The sequence below is a fragment of the Chionomys nivalis genome, chromosome 20, assembly GCF_950005125.1.
Source record: "Chionomys nivalis chromosome 20, mChiNiv1.1, whole genome shotgun sequence".
NCBI classification, from domain to species: domain Eukaryota; kingdom Metazoa; phylum Chordata; class Mammalia; order Rodentia; family Cricetidae; genus Chionomys; species Chionomys nivalis.
In genome coordinates this window covers 12,864,123-12,881,813 of record NC_080105.1, presented here as the reverse complement: position 1 = coordinate 12,881,813, position 17,691 = coordinate 12,864,123, and the positions used below count along the sequence as shown (strand labels likewise).

Sequence of the window (17,691 nt, the reverse complement as noted above, 5' to 3'; positions counted from 1 at the left end):
ATGAATTTGGAAATGAATCAGCTTTAGTGCTTCTACAAAAAAATATTGTCCTGCTGAAAACTTGGTTTGTGGCAGCTGTTGTTTGCTTTTCGCCATCATAAACTGGTTTTGGCCACTCATGAACTTCAAATAACAAAGTCAGCATGCAGAGCCCTAATCTCTGCATCGGTAGGTAGTCCATTCTTTTTCATGTCTATCTTCGGGAGGAACTAATATACTTCATCTGATGATGGCATCTGAATGGTTTCTATGGGAACTACATTAACAAAGTTGCTTCAAGAAGTCTTTGTACTTTCTTTTGAAGCAAAGCAACTGTACAGGCTATGTTTACATAGGGATCCATTTGCCAGACTTTTCTCCAGTGTTCATTGCTTTATACATTGTCATTTGAATAAGAATATTTTTCACTGTTCTCTTTTCTTCCTTTATCTCCAGTGATTTTAATGGGTGGTCAGATCTGAAAAGTACAATAACTGATTAATAATTCCTCAGTACACAACTAATGTCTGACACAGTACATTTAATACAGCTTTTACTAAAGAGAACTTGCAAATCCTATTAAATTTCACCAGACTTTAGAAAATCATGGCAAGTCTAGTAACTACACTTTATATACATAGACACATAGATTCCATTTCAGCATTCTTTTAAGTAGCATTGGTATCCAAAGGGATAACATGTGTCATTCTTCTAGAAAAGCCTTGAAGATGCGGAAATCCTTGTGACTAATATATAATGGAGAGCAACAGAATGAACGTGTCAATTTGACAAATGGGACACTGAAGGGGAAGGCTCCCCTTAAGAGACTTCCTTCACAGTTTTTCCCTGAGAACTAGCTTTCATGGTACTGAGAGCTATCAGGTGTCCAGGGAGATGTCCCCAGCTGGTACCTTGGGCAACTGAGGAGAGGGAACCTGAAATGACCCTATCCTATACTGACGAATATCTTGCATATCACCTTAGAACCTTCATCTGGCGATGGATCGAGATAGAGACAGAGACCCAATTTGGAGCAACGGTCTGAGCTCTTAAGGTCCAAATGAGGAGCAGAAGGAGGGAGAACATGAGCAAGGAAGTCAGGACCACGAGGGGTGCACCCACCCATTGTGACAGTGGAACTGATCTATTGGGAGCCCACCAAGGCCAGCTGGACTGGGACTGAATAAGCATGGGTTGAAACTGGACTCTCTGAACATGGCGGACAATGAAGGCTGATGAGAAGCCAAAGACAATAGCACTAGGTTTCGATCCTAATACATGAACTGGCTTTGTGGGAGCTTAGCCTGTTTGGATGCTCACCTTCCTGGACCTAGATAGAAGTGGGAGGACCTTGGTCTTCCCACAGGGCAGGGAATTTGGATTGCTCTTCAGTATCGAGAGGGAGGGGGAATGGTGTGGGGGGAGGAGAAGAGGAGTGGGGATAGGGGAAGGGGAGTGGGGGGAGGGGGCAATATATGGGAGGAGGGGGAGGGAAATGGGAAACGGGGAGCAGGTGGAAATTTTAATTAAAAAAGAATTAAAAAAAAGAAAAAAAAGAAAGGTTATGCAAACAATATTCCTACCAACAATGACACCCATGAACTCAGAGCCCAGCATGACAAAGTAACCCCAAGGGTGCAATAGTGGCATACACACCTGGGAGGTAACCAACAACTCTAATTGGACCCAAGGCCTGCTCAGCAAGAGGGAGTCCATGACTGATACTGGAAACCTGGCCAACTATCCAGGTCTAGTGAAGTCACGGAATTTGGAGGTAAATCTACAACTGCCATATTACTAAACAAGCATAATCCCTAACTACATTGTAAATATTTATATTTAAATCCACAGATAAGTGTAGTTCTCACCCCTCATTGAGAAAACATCTCATTCCAACAGACAGAGCCCACTACAGAAAACTACAACCAACTGGAAAGCATAGGACAGGAGGCAGAATGGTGCCCATTCTCAACTGCCATGTCTACAACACAATTCCCACACCTAAGACTCAGGATATTATTGCAGAAGAGTATGTAGACGGATTGTTAGCCAGAGAACCAAGAAGTCTGCTGTCAGATTGTGTTTCCTAGAAATGTCAAGAAGGCTACAGAAATCTTATCAGCATAGCCACCTAAATAAGACCTGAGCAATGTTGACACCAATGGAAATATGAAGATGTTAAGGGGAAAAACTGTAAGGACCTCTAACTACAGGCAAATGGGTAATGCTGAGGAGAAATGTTCTTCCCACAGAAGGGCCCTCCACTTGGTTAGCCCTGTCATATACACACAGGGAACATTATATAAACTCTCTGAGAAGGCTTATTTATAATTGAGCAATACACACACACACACACACACACACACACAAACACCACTACCACCACCACCACCACCAACAACAACACAATAAAAACAAAGGAAAAAACATGAATTAGAGAGAAAAGGAGCAAATAAGGGAAGGTTTAGAGGGGTGACAGAGAAGGGGATAAGAACTGTAATTACATCATAATTAAAAATTACTTCTTTGAAAAGTATGCACGAATATGGCTTTTTATGTTTCTGAGAAAGCAAGTTTAGGGAAAGAGGGGATGGGAAGGAAGAAAACAATCTACCTCTGCAAAGTTTGAGAAAAGAGTGAAAACTTAAAATGGGTAGATAACAGTCAATCCTTGACATCTATATGGTGTTGGTTCCAAGAAACCACCCCACTCACAGATTCAAATGTGACAATCAGGCAACATATGTACAATACTGCAGCATTTCTCGATGACCATCACACATCCTCTTGCATATTTCAAACTATCTCTTGATTCCTAATTATAATGAATGTAATACAAATGATATAGAAATAATTGTTGTACTATGAGGAGAATAGTAAGAATAAAGTCTGTATATGTTCAGGGCAAACTCAATTTTCTACCAAATATTGTTAATCTAATGCTGGCTTAATGTGCAAGGCTGGCTATAACTACCTACAGGAATTCAGCATGGACAGAGAATGAACGTTGCAGGATGGTTTCAGGTAAAGAAATGATTTATTCTGTGTTAGCTGATTTTCTGATTGAAGCTGATTTCTTTAAACGCTATAAATCTTTATAAAGTAGTTGGACAGTTTTTCCAAATCCGTTTCACACTTCAATCTCCTAATGAAACTAAACAAACATTGCAGAACATTTCTGATGATTCATTAAGTACACCCATTACTTTGGAGTGCTAGAATATACCCACTCTCTGATTGGCTACTCAAAACCCAAAGGTTCCATTTAGAGAGCTACTATGCTCAAAGGTTCCACCTTCATTTTACATAGTTATCAATTACTTCTTGCTAGCAACACATAACTGACACACATGCTTACTTTAACTTAATTTTTCTAATTCATTTCTAATATTCTCTAAACGTAATTGATCTTCATGGCTTGATGGTATAACTGTAATCTCAGCTCTTGAGTTACACAGTATTTCTAAGTTTGAGTTTTACCTAGGCTACACAGAGCTTAAGGCCAGAGTGGCCTATTTAAAAGTGAGACCCTGCCTCAAAAAAAAAAAAACCTATTTGTAAAAAATAATTTCATCTTAAAAGTTAAGAACCTAAATAATTTCATTTGGTTTGTCTTTAAAGATGCGATTGGAGTGGCTAGTATTTTGTCAATGAGACTCTGGCTCCACGATGTGCTTAGGCCAGTCTCCAGTGTCAAGTATGTGCATATACCTGCATTTAAACAGCAGTGTTTGTGAAGCCAATGTAAGGGAACAGGCCAGGGCTGGAGATGTAGCTTGGGGAGTAGAGTGCTTGCCTAGCATCAAGGGGATGGATGGAGAGAGGAGTAGAGAGAAAGAGGGAGAAAGGGAGAGAGGGAGAGAAAAGGAGGGAGAGAGAGGAAGGGAGAAAGAGGGAAGGAAGAAGGAGAAAAGGCAGGAAAGACAGACGGAGGGAGAGATGATTAAAAGGATTAACTTTGTTGCTTGTTCTCATATTTTTGAGTCGGTTTCATAGAACTGAACTGTATACAGTAAAGTTATTACTAAAACCATTAAACAAAGTGTTTTCCTTTGTGAGCTATTTTTATTGTAGCTACAAATTCCTCTAAATGAAAATGGGTTCCCCTGTTCCTTAGTGAATAAGCATGATATCACACTATTTTGCTGTAATAGCTCTATAATCTTGCATAAGAAGCCTGCAGACAGAACCATGTCCCTCGTAGAGGCCTCCCAGGCTCCTTTGGGTAAATCATAAGCAAAAAGGTTGAAAGTTGCAGTGAGACTGACTTTGAGTCAAGTCTCTATGCTAAGTTAGAGGGTAATGTTGCAAAATTTTAAGAATGTTCAAACACCACCATTCAAAATTTTGTGGAGTCAATGAAGTCAGGTAATGCTTCTTTGTGGTCAAATCAAATATTGAATCTGCCTGGGAATCGTTAATATTCCATTAAAATGCCTTTAATTACTACCATCCCCACTGAAACTTTCTTTTTGGTTAACTCTGTGTGCCCTTAAAACAGCACCTGTCTGTCATACCCTTCTAATGAACTTCTTTTGGGGAGGGCTTTGCTGTTGTTTTCATTTAATATAAACACGGTGTGTAGATTCCAGTCACTTTAAAGGATCACCTTCATCAATACCATTCTTCATTCGCAATCTGATCCGTACAAAAGGCACCGTCATTAGCTTGACTTCCAGACATCCATAGAGAAGGTAGGAACAGAAACACACTTTTCATCTCAGAACTCAGCTTGATTTGCCACACTGAAGAAAAGGCAGCAAGAGCCTGTATTTTGAACCACAGGCTTTAATGCTTTTCTCTTTAGAAGCTCACTAAACAGCTTTTCTTTTCAAAGGCTCTCCTCCTTATACTAGGATAAGCATCTAAGCCTTTTCCTCCATAGATACTGTTGCTACCAGGTTTACATGACCTTCTCTTTGAGAGCTCACCTACTCCAGGCAACAGTGGATGATCTTTTTATAGCTGCACTTAAATACCACCCATAAGTTCCTATTTCCAACTACATACTCCGAATATAACTCAGATCAAGTATTTTTGAGAATTCGCTTCTGGCTTTTCATTTATAAAAAGTTTAGACCTGTTTCAGACTGAGGCCCCTTCTTCCTCTCCTCCAGTCTTCAGGGCACAATCTTTTGAGAATGCTGCTATAAAAAGAACATCTTTCTTAGATTTAGATCTGAACATTTGCTGGCTCCATTATTTGTGCATACTTCTTTGTCTAAGCAGTAGCCCCAAGAGGAAAACAAACATTAAGAGATATGATTTGAGTTTACAAAGACAACAACAGTGTAAAGATCACCCCAGCCCTGCACTGAATGGATCCTTAAAGGATACCATGTCCCAATTCCTTTTGTGCCAAGTCGCTTCAAACACATCACACGGTCAAGCTTGAGCACATCAGACTTGAGAACACACTTGTGGTGCAGGAGGGGAAGGACAAGGAAGAGGCTGGGCAGTAGCTATTGCATGGTTCATGAGGCCACAGGAAAATATAGCAACTGCAGGCACAGGGCAGATGTTTTATTTTACAACTATAGAGATTAAGATGAAAAGAAGTAAATGAGCATTAGCCCCCACCCAAGATGCTATCACTAGTGACATCACTCGCAATACTCAGACACACTTTCACAGCTGTACCAGGAAGCTTTATGCATGACAAATGGCCCACATGACATCTTAACCCCCCTGTTCACTCTAAGAGTCAGATACCATTGGAAGCTGAGCAGTTATATGACCCGCACCATCTTGCTCTCTGGATTCTTCTACACTGTTTATCTCAGACTGCCAGGAAGCATTCTGGTGCATTCAGTTTTGTAAATCAGATTATTGAGAAGACAGATTTGTTTGTTTGTTTGTTTGTTTGTTTGTTTGTGTGTGTGTGTTGTTCTGTTTTTCAAGAGGGAGTTTCTCTGTGTAGCCCTGGTTGCCTTGGAACTCACTTTTTAGACCAGTCTGGCCTTGAACTCATAGAGATTCACCTATCTCTGCCTGACAAGTGCTAGGATTAAAGGTGTGCTCCACCACACCCAGTGAGAATTTCGTGTTTTTACTATTTGTTTCTCTTCAACACCATTTGGCTAGAACACAGTAAGAAAGGTATGGGGGATCTTAGAAAACAACCCGGCAACAGAAGATCCAACAAGAGGCCTCAAGTAATATCACAAACTTGTCCCTCGTCACTGCTGACACTGGTATCCAGGCCAGCACTTTTTACTGGATGGCAGGTTTTGTGCCGCCTTTTTCACTCTGTGCTCCCTCACAGCAATATCCTCTAGATGAATAAAAGGTTCATGGTGCTTTTCAATTCTTCAAAATAATCCTCAATGTATTTTTGTTCTAAAGACCAAATTTATGTCTGTATAACGCACAAATATCTAAAGACCCATTTAGACCCATTTAAATGTACACTTAAATCCATTTAAGAAGGAAAATCAGAAAAGCAGGGTCTACTAAACCTCTATTGTGTTTCTGTTAAGTTAATACAGTTTTGTTATAAGTCAATGACTTTCTATTTTTTAATATTGCTAGTTATATCTGAGCTATGTTACATGATATTCAATACTCTGGAAGAAGGGTAAAGAACAGCAAAATTTCATTAAAACCAATTTTAATATGATGCCTAATCTGATTGAATACAGAGAACTGACTCCCTCTTTTCATTTAGCAAACCTGCTCATTATTTTTGATTAAAACTTCAGTTTTTGAGATAGTTGTAGAAAAGCTTGGAGTCATAAGAAATAATGGATTCTTTGTACCCTTATATGGTCCCATTCAATGTAAAATTTGTAAGTGAATAATAAAATAATACAAGTAAGATTAACAAAACCTGGCCTCATTCATATTTCCCCAACTATCCCTGCAATCACTAATAATCACAGAATCAAATACAAAGGGTGGGGCAAACACAGAGTATGCGGAGGAAAAGCGAAGAGCTCAGTGCTGCCTGAGGTCAACCTTTGGTAGGAAATAGCAGAGAACAGGGCAACTTGGCAGTGTCATGTTTCCAACTAGAGGCCAGACGGAGCTCTTGCTTTTCTAGAAGAATCCTAAGAGTTCTTGTTGTCAACTATGTGTAAACATGTCCTTTATGGAATCCGAACTCATAAAATATTCTATCTCTAACTTTCCAGACTATTTTTGAATTGTTTTAGTTTACCCTTACAGAGAGCCATAACTGAATAAGAAGCAAATGGTTATGAATCTCCATTGTATAACTTTTTATTCTCTAATTGTATTTCCTTCTTGCCCAAGATATTGCATTGATCTTTATCTAAAATTCATCTCTTTGTTAAGCCTTGAGTCTACTTAAGGTTTGTGACTTTCTACCCAAATTTTCTATGATTTTAGAATGTACATTCCCTTAAGAATACCAAATGAAAAATTCCATAAAAAAACAAAGTATATATCTATAAAGTATCCAACCAAATAAGGAGTGGACACAGGAAGTCTATGGAGTTTTAGAAACTTCTTTTAAAAGGATTTTGCCTAAACTCTGTTCTTGGACAAAGCAAGAAAAAGCAAATGTATTTAATTAGAAAATTTAATGAGAGTCTGCTCAGATAAATCTATAATAATTTAAATTCAGTGTTTTTATCTTCTCTTAATAAAGCATTTGAATCCACCCTAAAGCAAACATATTGAGACGGTTTATAAGAGGTAAAAAATGAAACGGATTAATAGCTTGAATAAAAAATAAGGCTTCTAACTGAGCACCAAAATCATTACCTTCTTTGAAGAAGTTAAAGGTTCTTCTACTATCGGCTGTCTTTCTGCATCTAACTTCCTTCACTTTGATTATAGATGTCTATAACTTTTACTCCAAACAACTTATGGGGAAAATTAAACACTCAAATTCCTTGTCGTTTAAGAAACAGCTGGAACTGCAATGACAACTACAGAAAGGGCCCAACTTGTCATCTTGTCAGCAGGAGATGGAGGAAGACACTATACATGCTCTGGATTGAAGAGCAGAGGTGCGCTTCTCTTCCCTACACAAATATACTATGGTATGGCTTTCTTAGCCATGCCTGCTGAGATAAGGCAGGGCAGACAGTGTGCTTTATTCTAATACTGGAGAGCTGCTCAAACTCAATGAGTCCTCCTTGTTTCTCAGCAGTCTGTGATCAACGAGGATATATAAATTGCTTTCCAGAATCTTTTCCAAGCCCTACACCACCAGATAAACACATGCTAAAGCTTTTTAATAAATGTCTCCAACTATGCAACCGCACATAATCAGATATGAGTACAAAAGTTACTTCTGGTTTGAAGAAATTTAAAGAAATATAAATCCAAATATAACTTTTTACCCATAGAAGTTTAAGAGCAATTAAGGCCAAGGTGAAAGAACAAAATACCAAGTTTAATAAAGTATGCTAAAACATTTCTGATTATTAATACAGCTACTTATATTTTTATAAGAAATATATTCAATGATCTATTTTCATTTTTCCCACACTTTTTAAAAAATTCTCAGAATGTCATGAATGCCTGCCATTTTAGAGTTTGGAAAGAAGGTGAAGGGAAAGAAAAAATAGTTACTCAGAAACCTGTGAGATGGTAGGTAACATATGTTTTTGTGTTTATCTCAATGGCATAAATATAATTGGAGTTTTCTTCCAAATTAAAAGATATTTAAAAAAAAGAAAGAAAGAAAGAAAGAAAGAAAGAAAGAAAGAAAGAAAGAAAGAAAGCAGACCATCAAAGAATTTAAAAGAAAGAAGGAAGCAGAGGAGAAACAGGTAGGGAAAACTTGAATATTCAAGTGAAATAAAGTCACACTGCTTTCAGGAAACCTTTCCTTACTGAAACTGACAACAAACACCACTCCCGATAGACTAACACAGAAGCCCTGCCTTGAAGGTGAGCAGCAGGAGAAAACCCGTATTTCACATGATGGTCGCCTCACTAAACGCCACTATTATTTCCGATCACTGGCCTCCTCCCACAGGAAAGAAGAAATGCCAACTAGGGGTCCCTCCCATGAGGTTCATGACCATGATTACAGTGGCAGGACTTCACAGAGCATCAGGCCAGTTCTTGTCAGAGTAAATCAAGAACAGTACATTATCTATGCTTGGTTGTAAACAGCTCCATCAAAAATGTTATAATCTACCCCATAATATACCTGTAGCCATGGAGGCATCCATATGCTTACTATTAATATATAAATCCTTTTAATTAATATTTAAATATCTAGATATTTTCCTGTCAATTTCCCTTTCTCATGTAGTTAAAAAAACACCTCACAGACTCTCCCTTGGTAAGATTTCATCATTTTCCTCTCCAATACCACTTCACACACACACACACACACACACACACACACAGACAGACACACACACACAAAACAAACACAAAAACAAAAAGTCTTTTTAACACTGCAGCTTTAATAGAGTGTGCACAACACACTCAACATGTCACAGTTCTGCCCCCTCTATTTCCCATTGTCATTTGAAATTGTGCCCTTAGAAATGGCAGCATTCTTTCTAGGCTAGCTGGCCTGGGTCTGAAAAAGCATGGGATAAAACCGGACTTGCTGAACATAATGGACAATGAGGACTACTGAGAACTCAAGAACAATGGCAATGGGTTTGTGATCCTACTGCACATACTGGCTTTGTTGGAGCCTAGGCAGTTTGGATGCTCACCTTACTAGACCTGGATGGAGGTGGGTGGTCCTTGGACTTCCCACAGGGCAGGGAACCCAGATTACTCTTAGGGATGATGAGGGAGGGGGACTTGATGGGGGAGGGGGAGGGAAATGGGAGGTGGTGGCGGAGAGAAGGCAGAAATCTTTAATAAATAAATAAACAATAAATAAATAAAGAGATAATTCAGGGTACTCTACAATATAACTATGATTACTACAAAGTTCAATTTTAAGTATTTTATTATCATAAAATGCCATCTTAGCTTACACTTTTGTATTTAATTGAAAATAAATTTCATTGAACACACACACAAATAAAAGAAATGGCAGCATTAACACAATAAGGAAACAACCTTATAAAACACCTTGTTGGACTTCTTTAGGTATGCTAACACGGTAAGGAGAAATCTCACAGGACGGCATCCATAGAGAAAGAACTACAGGTAACTAAAGCAAGGCTGAGAGTGGGAGAAATCGTCTTCCCCGGAAATGAGCCCTAACTGGCTAACCACTAACAAGTGGTCAGCCCTAAAACATCCAAATCCCATAATACAAGTAACACTTATTGAAATGAGCAGGTTGCATTCATATAACAATAACAAAGAAAAAGAGGCCCTGCTTTTGAGGGGCAGCAAGAGGAGGAAGGGACTGGAGGGAACGGTGGAAAGAATGCAGTCGTTTTATAACATTAAAAAATCTTGTTATATAGAAAAATCAAAAACTACAAGAAAAGTAGCACTTTTAACCGCCTAACTTTTTATCAGTAGTGTTAAAACCATTACATTCTGCAGTCTGATAGCACTGTATTTAATACCTTCTTTAATTTTCCACAGCATGTCTCTTCAAATCTGGCAGAACTCCACCCTTTCTTGATAAGTTACACAGGATTGGCGGTGTGGCTTGGCAGTACAGCCCTAGCTAAGCATGCACCTTATAAACAGACTAAAAGTTACATAAACTACAATAAAGAACAGCCATCTACAAGCACACTTCCATGCTACAATTCAAATGTGTCACCATTCTTAGACAATTTTCCTAAAGAAAGCTATGTGCACCAAGTTTGAAAGACCAGGAACAAACAGGGATCTGTAAAACTCACATTCTCAACATACATATCTTATAGCTTACTTCTAAAATATTCATACTCCACAGCAACTATTATTTCACATTTTATCAAATACTTCTTATTTATAATTCTGAAAAATCTATGAATGCCAAAGCTGACTTTGTCTCCCTGAAAACAATTTGATGAAAACATGATGAACGTAACAATAAAAACGCCAACTGCAAATAATTCACTCACTTCATAGTTCCTTGGGATTTAATCTATTTCAAGAGGCAGATGAGTGGCCCCGTGACTGAGAATGAACACTGTCATACGTGTCTACAGAAGTCTGCAAATGCTTGTTTCTGAAATACCTATACCTTGTAGCACAAAACTCACTAACTAGTGCCATCACCACTAGTCCACATCCCCTGTTCTCCCTGCATTACCTACTGCGTTAGGAAACTTGGTAATCTGAGCAGCAAACTCAAAGCTCAATAGAAATACCACCAAGAAAGACCTAAATAAAAAGCTTAAGTACTCAAACGTTTATTGGCCTAACTAAGTTCACAGTAAACATAAACTCAAGTCTGTTTGAAAACCAACGGTCCTAGGCTTACTTTCAGAAGATCCTTGGAGAAATCCACACCTTCATTTACTCCTTGGAGATTTGTAATGAACTCTTGGCAGGTCATCTTCTTTCCAATATTCTAGAACAAAGGAAAATATAATTTATAATTAGAATAATAAAGAATTAAGACTAATTTTTTAAAATGTGGGTAAGCAGAGTTAGTAAGTGATCTTGTTTTGAACACGCGTGTGTGTGTGTCTGTGTGTGATAATAAAACTTTAACATAAAAAAGACACATGGCTTATTATGTTTTTAAAATTGTTGTACTGTATAAATCATAAAGTTATGTAAAATCTTAATTTTAACCCAAACAAAATTCTGCAAAATGATGCTGCATTTATACAGGTAATATATAATACGGTTTAAACTTAAAACATGGATTAAAATGCCATTTCTGAGCTGAATTAATAGGTTTGTATTTCCTTACATTTAAGTACACTGAAGGTTCTCAGATTTATTCACTTTGAAGTTAACAGATTATCTTTTCAGCAGAGGAAATGACTCTCAAGTAAGATAAGCAGGAATTCATGCTTACCATAATAGGAGCCAGAATGTTAACACTATTTGAATTGCCTGAGCTGCAGCTCGCACAAACTGAACAGGGGCAAATGACACACACTTGTACAATGTAGTAGGCTGCTTTTTATAGTGAGCCTCTAAGCCTAAGAAATGGGGATCTCTAATAATGCACAAAGAGTATCTTCCCCTTCCATCCAGAGAGAGGCATCGCATCCATCTTCCAGTGCAGTAAGCAAAACCTCAGTACAGCTCCAAAGTCACTGTCTTCCAAAGCCGCTCACTTGAGAAATAAATGTCGAAAAGACACAGAAGAACCAAAAGTGCTATGGCACATGCAGGGGAAGGATGCAGACCACAGAGAGGCAAGCAGCGTCTCTGGCAGTATGCGAGGCAGGTGAACAAAAGGTGCAGCAACATTCACGTCTGTATACAACAGCTTTACAGGGATGCTTCCCAAAGCTATCTCGTTGCCTCATAGATAGCAGTGGTGTGATCCGAACCACAGCCCTCAAAGTGACTCAGCACATGCTCCAGAGACAAGGAGTACAGGTACTCACTGAGAGTTTGACAGCAGCAAGTACATACACAGAACCCAGCTTCCAGGACACACCCGATTCTTCACAGTAACTGCCTCGCCTTCCCTTCGTTCACTCTAGAAGCTCGCCCACCCAGGCTATCTAAATATTTAGAGTGGAAACGCTAAAACTGTTTTGTCAAAACCCTTGCCTCTTCCATCAGCAAGTAGGCATGAATTTCATAGGAAAGACTGGATGAACAGCTTGACACTAAGAACAAGACTTGCCAATCAACTTATTCAGTAGTTACTGCCAATGAATTAAGTCTTCATTTCTTAAGTTTTGATGATTTCTTTTCTTATTTAAAGCACAGGAAGGAACTTTAATTTTAAAATGTGCTTTGAAATGGTGCACCAAAAATGACAAATTTCAATTTTCATACTCCTTTCTTAGGTCAACTAAGGTATCTCAAGGTATGAGCAAATCATTTCAACATGAGTTGGCAAGGCCTTTTTATGTTCCAAGAACATAAGAAACAGCAATCATGAAGAAATTACCTCTTTTAAAAGTCTTTGATTTTAACAAAAAAATCTAAAGACTCAATATAATCACTAATCACACAAAATATTTTAATGTCTGAGAAATTCAAATTCTTTTTTTTAATATTTATTTATTTATTATGTGTACAATATCCTGTCTGCATGTATGCCTGCAGGCCAGAAGAGGGCACCAGATCTCATTACAGATGGTTGTGAGCCACCATGTGGTTGCTGGGAATTGAACTCAGGACCTTTGGAAGAGCAGGTAATGCTCTTAACCACTGAGCCATCTCTCCAGCCCCTCAAATTCTTTTTAAATCTGAACATTATTTTACTTACAATAAACTGTTAATTACCAACTATAAATCATTCTAAAATATACTTAACATGTGATAGCATATTTTATTTCAATTTGAAGTCTTTATTGCAAATGAAATTTATGATCCAGAAAAATTCTAAGTGTAATAATCTAACACAAGTAAACTTTCATAGAAAATTAGACTTAAACTATAAATTCAAGGAGAAATATAAAATAAACAGTGTTTTATCGGTGGATTTGGGCAAAGGAAGGTGGGAACTTTCTGGAAAGCATTCACCACTAAGACGATTGATAATTCATGAGGTTTTTAAGGAAATCTCAAAGTTACCATGAGTTTGGAAGAAGTTTGTTGAAGCTATCATGAAGATGCTGAGGAGTTTAAGAGTTCAATGAAGTGGTAAGAATAACAACAGAAGTAAAATTAGAATGAGCCCAAAAGACAGGGCTGATTTGTTATAATCAGGACAAAAATCACAGGAACAAGTGCTGTGGGAACTTCTTCAGCCAATACTCTTTAAGATACTGGCCCACGTTGGGTGCCACTCTGTTGTTGATTATAATAAACTAGTCCCACACTAGCCCAGAATGGAGTATAATAAAGGTTTCTTTATTTAGGGATAGATTCACAGATCAGCAGTACTCTGCATGAGCAGGGAACAGGAACTAAATCCAGCAGCCAAAGGACCACATATGCTTTTACATCTGTATAGATAGTACACATGACCATTCTTGCTTCCCTCCTGGCAAAACTGGCCTTTGGGCAAAGAACTGCCCATGTCCCGACCACTGACAAAATGCACAGTGTCCAGACTAGACAAGCAGGACACAACAAAAAAGACTGCCAAACCTTGCCAAGACAGGTTAAGACGATTTTGGAAATTTTCCTGCCTCTGAAAATGGTTGGTCAGTTACTCAAGGTCTTGGTCAAAGTTGGTTGCTCCAATGTTGTAAACGAGACTTTGGGTGATTGTCCAGTAGCCAGTTGTCTCTGCCATTTATTGTACATTTTGGAAGTTGTTTGATTGTGCTTCCTGTTTACTCAAGTAATATTATTTCCCTTCTCAGGTCTTTGATGAGGTTGAAGACTAGATAGTCATGGTTACTTTCCTCTCATAACTTAGTCAAGCCATTTCTAATACAAGACTTAGATTCCTTAGGATAATTTAACTGGTGAAACATTTAGCATATGTTTTTTGCTTGATATTGTTTATGCTGGCTATAATTCTGATTTTTATACTTGATATTTGTTCTTATAATATATATATATATATATACAATAAGTTTTGTATTAGGCTTAGAACTCTTTCATTTTGACAAAATGGAGAGGCTATTTGCTTTGATTGTATTAATAAATACTATTCATAAAGAATATTAATATTCTTGTGATATCTCTCCATTTTGATATCTGGTTAATCCTGTTCCCACAGGGAGCCTGAGAAGTGTCCCTCTCCCATTTTCTTTACATCTGTGATATGGTTCACAACTTCAGCCATGCAATGAGCTTTTCACCATAGAGAGAGCTTTGTTTACTAACAAACTACTAAAAGTCTATTCAGAGTTTAGACTTCAGAGTTTCAGTAGTTTATTGCTTTGTTGTTGTTGTTGTTCATTTCACCTAAATTACCTATATTCTGTTACATACAACTATTGACAGTATTTCTACAAAGTCCATCAATACTCCTTCTTAATGAATTTTATAATATGAATCTTCTCTTTTTTATGGATTGAAATGTCACTGATAGTGGGCTGAAGAAATGGCTCAGCAGTAAGTAACAGTGACTATTCTCCCAAAGGACCTTAATCCAATTCCCAGCATCCACATGGTAGCACACAACTCTAAGTCCAGTCCCATGGGATGTGATATGCTCAACTATGAAGACCAAATGCAAATGCACATAAAATAAAAACAAATCATTTCTTTTTAAAGAGGGAAATGTCACTGATATTATAGAACAGTAAACCTATGAGTCCACTAAATTTTCCTGTTCTTCTACTCTGTAATTCTGCTGAATATTTCCTTTAATCTCACTGATTTACATGTGTTTTTTAATCTGTTTCTCAACAATTGATTTGCACTCATTCTTCCTTGCCAAATGACTCTTATAACAAATTCATCATATAGCACTGATAACGCTGTGTTCTAAAAGAGGTTTAAATTTCTTTTTATCCGAAATCACTTCTCTATTTCCTTTTTGAGTTTCTTTTTGACCTACTGTTTACTTAGGAGTATATTATTTAATATTCACAAATTTCCTTCAGTCCCTTTTAATTTCATTCCATTATATAGAGAATATAATTACTATAGTTTCAATCTTTTTGCATTTATTGACTTGGTTTTTTGCCCTGCTCTTTATAAAATTCAATAACATATCAACATTGCCCCTTATTTTAAAAGCATGGCACGTAGAAACATTTTGGTAAGAAATATATAAGGCTGGTCTAAAAGTCTATGAAGCACAGAGACTTGTCTTTTGTGGGACTTAGATATTCATCTATTTGATGTGTGTGTGTGTGTGTGTGTGTGTAGTAGATTCATTAAGAGAGGAAGAAATCCAGGGATGGAAAAGGAGGAATATCCCTTTGTGACTTCTATAGCGGTTATATTACAGTTTGACTATTAAAACACTGCCACTAGAGGCAACTCAATCTTCAGTCTTATTCTTGCCTACACGCAGGGTAGGTATATATAGAACAGAGGATGAAAATCCTAGCCTCCTAATCCAAATTAAAGGCCTGTTCTCTCAGAAGTCACCCCACCTCCATTCTGTGGCTACCTAGTAAGCCATTAAGAGTTACCTCTGAATAAAAATCATTATCACCCAGAAAATCCTAAGAGATTAAGGGCTCCTTACAAGAATCTCCTCTCACTTAGAAAATCACAAAAATTTGGAAGGTCTGTATTAAGTGCTGAAAGTTAAAGAACAAAAGAACAAAAAGTTCTCCTAGATCTTTCTAATACTGTGCTTACAAAGGTTCTATTCCACTTGCCAGGGGCAAACAAAACAAAACAAATACTGTTTATTTTATTACAACATCCCAGGTGCCTATATTGATTCAAAATGTTACAACTTCTTACTAGATTCTTTTATGGTTATACAAAAGTGCCCTGCTTTGTCTCTAGTAAAAGAATACTATCTTCAAGTCTACTTTGCTGTCAGAAGTAGATGCCTCAGTCTCTTACTGTTTGGGAAGTGGGGAGGACAACAGGGAATACTCTCTTGTTGTATATGAGACATACTATTTCTTTGTCGGTCCTATATTATTTGCTGAAAGCTAAAGATTTAAAACTGTTTGGCAATCCTGCAAGTCCTTCCATTTCCCTTGTACTTCCTATCATTGAGGTGTTTAGTAGTTTTTCCTGAACAAATCTCTGATATTTAAGAATATCAGTCATTAGCTGGCCACTGAGACAAATGAGCAGTGACTCAGAAGCCACATGAACAAAGACAGGATTTGCAATGGCTCCAGGACATTGCTTTTAATGCTCCAGCAGGCATGTTCCCCTGGACTTCTTACCTATGCAGCATCTTAAGGTCAGGCAGAAGCTGCAAACCTATATACTTCTAGGTCTTTCTTTCTTGGGTATTCATGTATGGTTTCCTAAATGACCCAAGACATGTCAGAACTTGCCAAAGCTCTATTTGTGAACCACATTCCCTAAGTTTCCCTTCTCCATATTTTGAGATGGTGTTTGTCATCACTTGTCACCATCTGAGGCAACAATATTCAACAGCTGCCACAGGCAATTTGTACCGAGTAAGTGGAGAGCCAGGGCAAAGAAAGACAAATCCCAGGAGGGAGCGGCTAGACAATTCATTGACAATCCTCTGGAAATGAGGCTCCGGATGGCTGCACATTCGGGCACCAGTGGATATTCATCTTCCGGTTTCTCAAGCACTGTGATTTGCGAGGCAGTTGGTATTGAAGGCTGGTTCTCACAGAGCTAAACACAGGGGATGTAACACGACGAGAAATAACACTGCACAATGGTTGTTCGCACAGTAGTGTTTTCATTTGTTTTCCCTTGATTACACTGCAGACTGCTACAAGTCGGGGTTAATTTCCAAAGTCCTAATAATGGTGACTATCTCTCTCGGTGTTACTAAAGTTATAGTGAAGAAGAGCTCCTGGGGTCCTCACTCCCCCATTCTGGAGGTATTGTAATGTTTTAAGCATAGGAGACTCAGGAATAAAATCTTTAAAGACTACTGGTAAACATGGCAATGTGAGCTTGTAATCCCAGCATGTAGGATGAGGAGTAGACAAGAGGATCAGTGGCTCAAGGCCATCCTCAGCCATATTGGTAGTTCTTGGCTACCCTGGGCCACAGGATACCCTGCCTCAAGTAACAACAAGGGAAACTACTATATCAAGAACGCTTTCTCGGTACACTGAAGTTCTACTTAAACTGCCATCATCTTAGGAAACTCTGGTATAAGACTTCAAAACAGCAGTAAAGTCTGTGGAGTCTTTTTGGTTTAAAAAATAC

At 38.1% G+C, this 17,691-nt stretch overlaps 1 protein-coding gene across 4 annotated transcripts in view; it reads right to left on the bottom strand.

Annotated features, from left to right (window-relative positions):
- Psd3 (pleckstrin and Sec7 domain containing 3) overlaps positions 1–17,691 on the bottom strand; it is a 439,685-nt gene that overhangs the window by 171,690 nt on the left and 250,304 nt on the right. For all 4 annotated transcript variants that reach the window (XM_057753140.1, XM_057753141.1, XM_057753142.1 and 1 more), the window contains one exon: positions 11,300–11,389. In XM_057753140.1, the coding sequence (XP_057609123.1) occupies positions 11,300–11,389 (90 nt within the window). The remainder of the gene's footprint in view (positions 1–11,299; positions 11,390–17,691) is intronic.